Genomic DNA, 11,972 nt, shown 5'->3' with positions numbered 1-11,972 from the left:
TCCGCTAGTCTTCCCGTTTAAACGCATTCATTTTGTCTCCCCCTTGCATATTCTATTAGTTGTTTTTTCTTTCCTCTCTTTCTTTCTCCACTCCGCATGAGAGGTGAAAATAGGGCGCTTTAACGTCGACCGTCCTTTTTTTTGTCCTGGTGAGTTTTTTTTCCCTGACAATTCCGATCTTCTATTTTCTGTTCCTCTCCGGAGAAGAAGGGATTTAACACTCGCCATACTTTTACTTCGGATCGCATGGTTATTTTTCTGTGTGTCTGTGTGTGTGTTCCTTCGAATTGAGATCGTCTCTTTTTTTTCCCCCCAACTCTCCATAATCTTTAACCCCTCGTTCCCTCCTATATTGGTCTCCTGAATGGCTGACTGTGTGTTGCCCTGGATCTGGCCTCCCGACACTTGCGTACCCTGATCGGGATCTTCTTTATTCTTTTTTTTTTGGCCCCCATTTGTTTCGGTTACTGTTGATCAACACTCACTCATTCATTCACTGCTCCTTATGTGTGTCTGCCTGTCTGCGTTGCTTTGATCGCAGTTTTATTCCTTTCTCTCTCCTTTTTTTTTCCATTTTCTGTTACCACCATCCAACTCTGCTCCCTACCAACAGGACAAAAAAAAAAATCCGTGCGATCAACTTGTTTTCCCGCACTTTTTGGGCCCGAGATATGGCAATGGTAGTTAGCAGTTGGCGAGATCCTCAGGACGACGTGGCCGGAGCTCAGGGCGGTCAGTCTGCACAAACGCAGCCGGGCCAGCAGCAGCCACAGCAGCAGCAGGCGGCGTCGGCTGCTCCCCATACCCCGCAGACCCCGGGCCAGCCCGGGCCGCCCTCCACTCCGCTCGGAGGCAGCAGTCAGAGCGTCCAGCCTGGCGGCGAGAAGCAGCAGCCCTGCCAGCAGCAACAGCAGCACATCGAGTGTGTGGTGTGTGGGGATAAATCCAGCGGCAAGCACTACGGCCAGTTCACTTGCGAGGGCTGCAAAAGTTTCTTCAAGAGAAGTGTTCGGAGAAACTTAACGTACACATGTCGTGCCAACCGGAATTGTCCTATAGACCAGCACCACCGCAATCAATGTCAGTACTGCCGCCTGAAAAAATGCCTCAAAGTTGGGATGAGGCGGGAAGGTGAATATTTTATTAAGCATCACTGTAAATCTGAGGAGATCCGGGCTGCAAATCTCTCAATGCGCGAGTTTGCTTCAATCTGAGAAAATGCTGTGATAGGAAAGTCTAAGCTGTTAATTGTAACCCTTTTGCAAACAAAAAGGTATGGGTTAGTTGCCCAAACCACATTCTTAAAATACGTTATTATATAAAAATTGATTAACCTCAAAGAAAAACGAATTCACAGCTTCAAAGTTGAGAGAGTTTAACAATTACAAGCATGGCTGCATATTTTTTTGTGGATTCAAATGGTTAATACATCGGTCTTTTCCCCCCTGTAATTGTAAGTTAATCGTTTGCATTCATGCATTAGATGTTTGGAGAATTTTCCAATTGTAACTGTGGGTGGGTGTTGCAGTTTGGGGGAGTTTTCGCAATCCAGCAATTCTTTCTGCAATGTTGTGATTTGGATTTTTTTTAAAACAGCCACAATGTGGAGTGCTCTGACGGGTAAAGCTGTGCTTGGTATTTACAATTTTATGTCTTTCTTTAAAAAAATAACGTCGCATATTGTATTTTTACATGGAAATGACACCGATTGTTTGTGAACTTTAAAAAAAAACTAAAATAATGGTAAAAAATGTGTATTTCTGAAGCTTCGGGCGGGTTGTATTGCGCTTTGTGGATGTACATTTCCTCTCCTTTTTTCTCTTTCTGTCAGCGGTTCAGCGAGGAAGAATGCCTCCAACTCAACCAAACCCAGGCCAGTATGCGTTGACGAATGGGGACCCTTTGAACGGCCATTGCTATCTGTCTGGATACATCTCGTTACTACTGCGGGCCGAGCCTTACCCAACCTCTCGGTATGGGAGTCAATGTATGCAACCCAACAACATCATGGGCATCGAGAACATTTGTGAACTGGCTGCACGATTGCTATTCAGCGCCGTGGAATGGGCCAGGAATATCCCTTTTTTCCCAGATCTGCAGATCACAGATCAGGTGGCTCTGCTCAGGCTGACTTGGAGTGAGTTGTTTGTTCTGAACGCTGCCCAGTGCTCGATGCCGTTGCATGTGGCTCCTCTGCTGGCCGCTGCCGGGCTCCATGCCTCGCCAATGTCTGCAGACAGGGTGGTTGCTTTCATGGATCACATAAGGATCTTCCAGGAGCAAGTCGAAAAACTGAAAGCCCTCCACGTCGACTCGGCAGAGTACAGCTGTCTCAAAGCTATTGTGCTATTCACATCAGGTGAGTGAGTGACTCGGGTGGAAAGGTGGCGAGGGGGGGGGGGGGGGGGGGGTGGGAGGTGGGGGCGAACGGGACCGAAAGTTCAGCAAATCTGATCTAAATCAATAAGGTTCCACACTCGGATGCAGTAAGGGCACAGGAGAAAATAAATATGAATGGTTTGGGTGGCTTATTTATACAGAAGGTGATATTAGTCAAGCGGTATAACGATGATTTGTTTTAATCAGGAGGTTTTATTAAATAACATAATCTGATGTAAATCAATTGGAAATTGATCAGTAAAAATACAAATTAATCGTCTTTTCAACAACTTCCAAATCTTGATAAATTATTCCTTAATAGGGGAATTGTTGGTAAATAGAGCAACCACAGTAAGAAAAAGACACAAAAAGACAAACTTGCGAATATTATAGAAAGACAGAGATTATAGATGTCTGTTCAACCGCTTGACATTGCACCCTCACCTCCCCACCCCCACCTCTCCAGTTTTGACCAAACTTGTTTTGATTGTTAGCCAGAGGGGAATTCATGGGAAGCCTTTCTCAAAGCTGTCCAAGTTTTCCAAAGCAGAGAGCGTATTGATGATCGAGACGGTGTTTTGCTTGCCATTTTCTTTTTCGCTGGCCTGTTTGAGAGGGCCGCTTGAAGTTACTGGAGCTTACAGGAGGCATGTTGTGGTTTTACCTTAGGTTTCCGGATAGTATTTTCAACCCCTTATTCTGGATGCTTTCCAAGTGCTGGGTCGTGACCCAAACTTCCTATTTTACTTTATTAATTCATACGCTAAAATATGGCTTCCAAGCATATAAATTAAAGCGTCCACAAATCGTCCAACAGCCTTTCCTGAAGGAAAGCGCAAATTCTCATAGACAAAATGTTCCCAACTCGATAGTGTGCAGCCAGTGTATATATAGGCATAAAATTGCACTTTTTATTTAAAAATCTATAGGTGTTATTTTGAAGAAAAAGAGCTCTAGCGTTCATCAATTGTATGAAGACTGTCTTTATTATAGTGCATTAAATATACATTGGAAATTATGCTGACAATACAACCACGATATTTTACGCAGTTATATCACTAAACTGTTAGCACAAAGGAGATTTCGAAGCATACTCTGGTAACCCTGCACTATAAGGCTTGGTATATATTCCAAGTCTCCTTATTTATCACATTTACAAAAAAAATTGTGCCAGATTACACCGTTCATAATATTGAGTTAAAGAAAAGGCTGCATAGCCGTAGACTGAACAAGAAACAATGTGTAACACATGCTGCAAAGGAAAAGGAACAATAACACGTACCAGTATCTATCACACAATGTTCCCAGACACTGGTGTCTCTGGCTTGGTTCTCTGCGGGAAATGGCGTACATATTATTTAAGAGTTTCTTTGTTGCTTATAATACAAGCTTAGGAGAGCTATTTCATTTGGCATCAAAGACTGCATTAGCCGTAATATTTGCAGCAACAAAAAACAATTTGAGACGTTATCAGCTAGCTTGTCCGCCTCCAACATGCAAGGAGTGTGTGTGTGCATATCTGTCGGCGAGAGAGAGAGAGAAAGGGAGAGTGTGTGTGTGGATTGATATCAAAACAATAAACGAGGATTAAAATAAAACAAAAGGTCGACTGATAGCGGCACTAATTCTGTTTTTCTTTGGCTGTCAAGACGCCTGTGGCCTGTCGGATGCTGCCCACATAGAAAGCCTGCAGGAGAAATCTCAGTGTGCTCTGGAGGAATATGTGAGGAGCCAGTACCCGAACCAGCCGAGTCGCTTTGGCAAGCTCTTACTGCGATTGCCTTCTCTTCGCACCGTCTCCTCTTCGGTCATCGAACAGCTCTTCTTCGTCCGCTTGGTAGGTAAAACCCCCATTGAAACCCTCATCAGAGATATGTTACTGTCGGGGAGCAGCTTCAACTGGCCTTATATGTCCATTCAATGATGAGAGAAGGATACCCCTCCCCACACAAAACAAAACAAAACCACAAGCATTTTAGGAGAGCCTCCCTCTCCATTCAAGAACTTGCAAGTTCCTATAGGATGATATCTGTGAAAATAAAAGGACCTTCCAAGAGGCCAAACTGTTGACTGTGGGATTTATTCTGTGAAAAGGAACTGAACTGCATCATATGTAGAACAACACTTACCACAAGCATCGCTTATCATTTTGTAAAATATTAGTCTTTATTTTCTTTTTTTTGTAAAATTTAAAAACATCGTATGCGCATTTTAAAAAAAAAACAGAAATTAGGGGGAAAATAACATTTTCCAAATAATTATAAAAATGTCCTGTGTCTATGTATCTATATCTGTTTTGTATTTTTTTCTGGTTCCAAACCAGGTTTCCTGTGATTCTATACTAATAATTTTTGATATAACCTTTTGCTTCTTATAATGAGTGCGATTTATGTCGTCAAAACTATGTTCTCCAAGAATTAAAATTGAAATCAGAATTAAACAATTAAATAAAAAGAATTTAGCACAACATTTTAAAAGGAAAGAAACCTTTAGTCGCTTTAAGCGCATCCACTAGCCTGCAGTATTGGCGAAAATGATGTTTTTTTTAAAAAAGTGATCAAATTGTAAAAGAGCACTGCTAAAGGATAATAGACAAAACGTGTTTTTAGAGCCATCACACAGTGGTTCCTTCTAAAGAACACTTGTATTCTGTGTCAGTTCCCATTGCCTTTGTAGGAATAAGAGTTTTGGTTTGAGTGTCTAAGGCACTTCTTTCTTTGATTTTTTTTTCAGAAAAAAGTTTCAGAGAACTTCGAATTAGGTTGATTGAAGTTCTTGATTTGCATCCAGGACTGATTTTGATTAAAGTTTTGTTTTGTTACGATAACGAGTTGCCCCTCCTGCCCCACAACCACCACCCACATCTTCGCCCCCACCCCTTTCTCCCAAACTTCAACTTATCTCTTACTTCCCACGTGGAAGCAAATTTATTTTATATTATGTTTGTTCCCCCCAACCTTCCAAACACCTCTCTCAAATTTTTAATCACGCAACTAAACTTTCCTATCACTACTGCCAAGCCGTTTACCTGTAGACTTTAAAAAAACACGTCTAGAGAAAAAAAGTACAAGCATTGTACCCTTGCAGACGCGTTGTCCTGTGGGTTTGTTCTGTGGGTATGATGGAATATTCTTGTAAAAAAACGTTGTTACGCTGAAACAGTTACAAAAGTGATATAAAAGAGATCTATCGCAGCTGTGTCTGTGTTATCTGTTTACTGCTGGTATGGTTCTCTGCTCCGTGATCGACAATGTAGGTTTTAAGGGTTTTCCATCCCACTGATATGCGGATAATTGTCCGTGCTTTAATAATTTTATGTATGTAATATATATGCATACGTATATGTATCATATTGTAATTGATACATGTTGGCTATGTTGGATAAATTATTCGGAAGAAGATTTGAAAGAGCCACCGTTTCCAGACAGTGAAGATGTAAAGACGGCAATGCCTTGCCTAGAGAAGACTGTTGTAGATTTCAGTTGCTGTTTCCATTACAGTTTTTATCATCCGGGTCAAAACTCTAGCACACGCTGTCATGGGAGAGTTTTTTTTTAAGAACTGTGCATCGAAATTGAAATAACAGCCAGTCCGAAGTAAAGCAGCAAGGGGCACATTGTGAAACCGAGAGAGTGGATGAAAGTATGTGCGTGTGCGTGTGTATGGTGGTATGGGGCAGTGAGTGTCTAGTGTGTGTGTGCGTGAAAGAGAGAGAGAAAGAGAGAGAGATACGTTCGTTTATACCTGTGTTTGTATGTTTTCATTTTTCTCCCTACATTGTCAAGCTTCTCTATATTTAACGTGATCTTGCTATGTGGTCGCTTGGGGTTTTTAACATTTTGGTCGCAAAGCTGCAGGATTCACAAGGCGATAGCTATAGACACTTTCAGATGAAACAATTAACGTACAAATAGGTTGTCTATATATGTTCTAATACACATGAATATATCCGTCCACAGCGGCAGTATGTCGTAATAGTACGTAGAAGTGCTTATATGCCCATAAAGATGGAAAACCAACAAAGAATGAACTGATGCATTGCCGTGCATACGCTGGTCGGTGTTAACAGTATGGATACTTCTTGGGGTTTTTTAAATCAATGCTGTTCCAGTGGATTTGGCTGCAACTTATTGTCAGTTGTTGCTATGAGTGTTGCCTCTCGACCTATTTCCTTCAACCCCAACTTTTACACTACCCTTTACGGCCGCCCATGGACATCAAAGACCTAATAGATAATGATTTTTCATCGTTTCACCGTTAAATCCAATTAAAATACTGTTTAAACTTGTTAGCACAGAGTGTGACAGGGCGTCCTGTGGTATTTCATAACATGTCAGGAACCGTGGGAGTAGTCGTTGTGTTCCAAAGTACTTTTTTTCCTCCATACAAAGCACTACTTCTAATTAATTGTTTGAATTCACTAACAAAAATAAATCTATGATATCCCATAGCTCTTTGTGGGACCTAAGTCCAGGTTTCTGTTCGGTACACGACGAATCAATGTCTTTAATATCGCGCGATTCCATTCTACAGAAATTATTAGCTTTGATACAGCCTACGATAGCAAAAGCACGCGGTTCTGACACTATGTAAATACTGAATTCCACTTTCTCTTTGGTAAACACATATTTGTACATTGTCTCCAGGTTGTTTAATAACCGATTTTTAAAAAAAACTGCCACATGCTTTTAACCTGTGTAGACATTTCGTGAGGCTGAACCCATCTGAACCCTACCTTCTTGTTGATATTTATCTTTGTTTGTTATTATTAATTTGAATTTACCTTTTAAGAAGTTCATCTGAGAAGCTGGTTTGGAAGTGTCTCCATCCCATTTCCCCCCAGGAAAATATTTAATTGAAATCTCCAGATATTATTAATCCTTCCAGAAATCAAAGAATAATGATGTAGAATACTGGTGTTTATCCTGAAAATTGATGCTGATTTAAACTCTCGATACCTGAAATTTACATTTTGGTGGTGCACTTAGTTCTGTGTGTTATGATCCAGTTTTAGCAATGACCACGAAATTTATTATGAAGGTCATACTTTCTTCTTGGAGACATTGCAAGCCAGTCCAGCACTTTAATAATATGTGTTGCCAGGCTCATTTAAAGCAGATGGTAGCAAGCAAACATGGCGGCCTTTGAAGAGTTTTGGATACTTTATTTTATAAAATATTTCCCCCACCAGTTTCAGTCCTTTCTTGTGAAACAGAAGGGTTTGGTGTATTGCTCCACTTCTGGAACCATAATTCATTAAATAAAATTGAAAACTTGACAGTGTGTGGTCAAGTATTAATAAACTAAATAGTACATGGATTACATATGCAAAAAGCTGTCTTTTCGTTATTGATGTTTTAACTATTTAATTGTTGTGGAGCACAATGAGTGTAACGTCAAAATTATAACATTGTTGTGTAAACAATTACATTTTCCACGCACTACACTTTCCACACTTAAATACTGGGTCTTGTACCTCCCTCTGCAAATGTGTTTATTCCTATTTTAGACAAGTTGCCTTCATTTATTTCTCAGTACATTCTTCCAACAGTTAGGGGGAAAAATCAAATTATTTTACTGCAAAGGATGTAATTTACTGTAATGTTGTGAATTTTACCTATTGACTTTACAGCATAGCTAATTGAGAGGGAGAATTGGTGTTACGCCTCAGGAGCAAACTCCGAATAAAAATAGCCCAACAATTAGGTAAAGGCGGTTGCGTTATATCAGTGTATTTTCAGTGTTGTCACATTAAAATATTTCAAAAGGTCCAGGATGCGCAAGAAAGGTATTTTGAAACAGTAAGGCATTCCGGTCTTTACATTTAAGCAATAAAAAATGAAAAGTTGACCTACTGATGGGCGTGTGGGGATATTAGGGTAGGGGGGGTGTTAAGAATGGGATGTGATGGGGAGAGACTTATATCGCTATCAATGCATAAATTAATCTGTAAGTGAGCACAAACAATTAAACGCAGGAAGAGTGCGTGTGTTTCACTATGATGTTAATGTACTTTTAATAAAATGTGAAACCAGATGCATATTGCTCTTGTAGCAAATCAGGTGCGGTTTGCAAATGTATTTTTCTCAAGAACCTTTGTAGTTCTAATTTTAAAATTGAACAAGGACAGCTTTAAACTCTTAGGCATAAAATTTATGTATTTTCCTGGTTTGCCCTTTGTCCTAAATTATCACAAACATAACTCTTCAATCCCTCAGCCCGCCGGCTGGTCTTTTTTCTTGGTTTGTGTTTGGTTGTCGTTTAACACGAAGTTTGGTGTCTATTTGCTCCATCTTTTCCTTCTTCCCGATTACCCGAATTGTCATAGAACATGCTGTCTGTCTTTTTCTCTTGATCTGTCTGACTCTTCCCTCAAGCCCTGTTGGCTCGTCCCTATCATTGCTTTGCCTGAATTGTCTTATTAATCTCCCCACTCCTCCTGTAAAACTGAAATAAAATCCTAGGACATTTTCTAGTTTTATTTTGAGGTTGTCCCGAAACCGCACGTTTTGCTCCTTTTGTCTCATGTTGTGTTTTGTTGTTAAACGCGTTACCTGGACTGTTTCGCAACCTCCACCACCCCAAACCCCACCTCTATTTTTAGCTTGACTTTTGTTTCTTAAACTGGTTGTCCATTCTTCTTTCATAGGTGGATTTTCTGCTGCTGTAACCACAACGTTTGTTTAAAAAAATCAAAAAAGGAACTCCCTTAGGGATTTAACTATGCAAAGACTGAACCACTGTCTGCCTATCGTTCGAAACAATTCTTTTAAATAACTGTTTATTACAGTTCCAGTTGAGTGAAATGAATTTATTTTCATTCCATCTGTCCATCTTCACCGCTTAACTCTGTCACTTTTTCTTCCGAAGTTCGAGCACGTTTTAAAAATAACAAATTAAAAGGATATTTGATCGGTCTCATTTTAAGCTGCAGCGCGAATCAGTTGGTGTTATATTCAGTGAGGTTTTGGAGAAGGCGAAGGCTTGAGATTAATCCTGAAAAGTAGTTTGTTTTAAAAACACTCTACTTAGAGTGAACACCGCCCCCACCCCACCGCGTTTGTCTAAAAGGCTGGTTTTATTTTACAAGCAGATGTCATTTGCCAAATACGAGAAGTATGTTTACCTTCTAATACATTCCCGTTTAACTTCTCGCATTTCCAAACCTCACGTATTTTCACAAAACAAATCTATTAATCTCCATAGGTGCTGTGAAGTTAGAGCCTGTTCAGATTTTGCACTGATGGTTTGGTGACCATTGTAATTGACTGACGTTTGGATTTAATGGTAAAAACGTGGGTGAAGGAGTGGAAACTAATAAAACTCTTTTTTTTTAAATAGCTATTGCTCTGGGTACATGGCGTCTCCATGTCTTTCACTGAGAGAGCCAAGAGTTTTATTCCTAAATGAGTTAAAGACCCATTTACTGATGTCGTGTTCTATTCATCAACCTACAAGACGAGATTCTTACATGAAACTATTTGTTTGCTTACACAACCAGCTGGGTGCAATTTCACGTCTGAGATATCCATCTGAAAGCGACTCTCATTTATTATCCCTACTTGTCAGGGAATACGTTTCAAACCCTGCACCGAAAGATCTGAATTCCAGCATCCACCCACCTCGTAAAAAAATCGTTCCCAAAAAAAGTTTACATCAGGTGTTTCTCTGTTTGTCCAAAAGAGTGCACAAGTGCACAGGCTAGAGGCTTGTCATGTCAATTATTGGAGATTCCATTACAACCTTCTCAGATGCATTCTCTGATTGAAGATAAGCAGGCTCGCTGTGTATTTAATAGTTGCACTTAGGAAAGAAGGCCGCTGACTTTCAGACAGATACGAAGTTTACTTACTGCCAGTTCTCAGGCAAATATCAAACCCATTCTATCATTTCCTGGATATTTAATGAATCGAAACATTGTGTTAGCTTGACATCGCCTCCATTTATTGATGTAATGAATCATTGCCCATTCCACGATGCCTTGTATGAAATGCACAATATCACTTGCATGACATCACACCCTTCGTATCTCTTAAAAATATAGACCAAATGTATTAACACTGGGCAGAAGGGGTGAGGGGGTGGGGGTTGATGGTTGGGGCGGGAGTGTTGCTGGCCTTGTTAAATTGTATGTGAGGCTGCAATATCACCGGTAAAAACATGAAAAATTTCTAAAATTCTCAGCAATGAAATACAATTTCTGATGTATTATTAATAAAAATAATTGATATAGCCATCGTTTACATTGTTGACAAATTAATTTAAATAAAAATATTGTACTGCAAAATAAAACAACAGACTATGTGGGTTTCTTTTCCTTTGTCGCTAAGTACACCAAATACAGTCGTGCTACCAGAGACAAGACTGTTAACAGGCAAGATGATGGCTGTTTATATCTTCTTGTCCACAGAGTACTAGATCAAGCAGAGGCAATGGATCAAATAAGAGCTACGGAATATAAAATATACTGCCATGAAGAGCTTTTTTTTTCCAAAGGGGTTAGTGGGGTGGCTGCTGTAAGTGAACTGCTTGTGTTGATTTAGGAAGACGTTTGCTGTGTATAACATTCAAGGTTGATAATATCATTGCTCGGCTAGATAAAGCATTGCCCAAACCATTGGGTCAGCTATCGATCCCTGTGTGCGCACACACAGACACACACACAGCTCCAGTCTTCTCTGCAAAGCCTCATTAGCATTCTCGGCCCATGGACCTGCATTGACAACTAACAGAGATATCTATGTCCTCACTATTTGTTCTCTCATATCGTCTTCAATTTTTTTCTGCGGGGGCTCAAATTTCCACACATGTTACAAATAGTGTTTTCTGGTAGAAATAATAATCGATGGAGTTTGGAGGAGACCACGGCAGTGTTGTTGAGCTATACAGAACACGACTATGTGGCCAACATGATGTTTTGCCTGGATCTGTCGTTTCTAAGGTCTAGGCTGATAATCACATGTTAAATGAATGAAATGAATAAAGCAATCAGGGCATTTTTTTTGGCACCAAGCATTAAATTGTGGTTTCACACGCTGTGTGACGCTGCCCATTTCTTCAGCTGTCACTGTTTCGTCTGAGTTTCCCTTCATTTGATTTCTCATTAATAACTGCACTCATTACGTAACGACAGGATTAGTATAAACTAAGTCAGCAGCATTGTGCAGAGTCTGGGAAGGTGCTTCACATTGTACTAACACACACATGGTCAGCCGAACCGTGTACTTGTAAACAACTTATTCTGTGTTGTCCTTGTTGTTGGTCCTAACCGTACTGAATGTCTTAGGGTGAATAAAACAATCGTCCTGTCACTGAGGCAGAGTTCTTTCAACTATGCTGTGTACGTTCCTCAGGGTCCTCTGAAAGAATAGTAATTATTGGATATAATTTTTGAAACAGAGATTCTTATCTCTCAGAAATTTCTCTTCCAAGTTTTCTCCCCCTTCTTCTCTAAGCCTTGCTCCTCGCTTGCTTTGTTGTTTTAAAATATGCATGTCGCTCAGGAATGCAAGTCACGAGTCCAAACTTTGTGTCCAACCTCCCACATGAAATGATCCTTTTATAAGGAACCCGATATGTCTCAATCTGCACTT

General features: G+C 40.2%; 1 protein-coding gene across 2 annotated transcripts; it reads left to right on the top strand.

The window, feature by feature from the left end:
• The first annotated feature begins 16 nt into the window (after positions 1-16).
• nr2f1a (nuclear receptor subfamily 2, group F, member 1a) lies at positions 17-5,573 on the top strand. Of its 2 annotated transcripts, XM_043709247.2 has the most exons (4): positions 17-149; positions 614-1,131; positions 1,832-2,359; positions 4,029-5,573. In XM_043709247.2, the coding sequence occupies exons 2-4, from the start codon at positions 672-674 to the stop codon at positions 4,301-4,303; spliced, it is 1,263 nt and encodes a 420-aa protein (XP_043565182.1). In that variant the 5' UTR covers positions 17-149; positions 614-671; the 3' UTR covers positions 4,304-5,573. The 2 variants fall into 2 exon arrangements, with proteins under 2 accessions (XP_043565182.1, XP_043565171.1); XM_043709236.2 differs by having other exon boundaries at positions 18-1,131.
• Positions 5,574-11,972: the final 6,399 nt, after the last annotated feature.

This window comes from Chiloscyllium plagiosum, unplaced genomic scaffold, assembly GCF_037043375.1.
Source record: "Chiloscyllium plagiosum isolate Xiang-an unplaced genomic scaffold, Cpla_swu_hap1 HiC_scaffold_2, whole genome shotgun sequence".
Lineage (NCBI taxonomy): Eukaryota > Metazoa > Chordata > Chondrichthyes > Orectolobiformes > Hemiscylliidae > Chiloscyllium > Chiloscyllium plagiosum.
The sequence above is the reverse complement of the archived record's forward strand: the minus strand, read 5'-3'. Positions and strand labels throughout refer to the sequence as shown.

Bases quoted from the DNA above. Each gene is read 5' to 3' on its own strand.
- nr2f1a (XM_043709247.2), top strand. From the start codon at position 672: ATGGCAATGGTAGTTAGCAGTTGGCGAGATCCTCAGGACGACGTGGCC. The intron at 1,132-1,831 runs GTGAATATTTTA...TCTTTCTGTCAG, and splicing joins AGTTGGGATGAGGCGGGAAG to CGGTTCAGCGAGGAAGAATG. The intron at 2,360-4,028 runs GTGAGTGAGTGA...TTGGCTGTCAAG, and splicing joins TATTGTGCTATTCACATCAG to ACGCCTGTGGCCTGTCGGAT.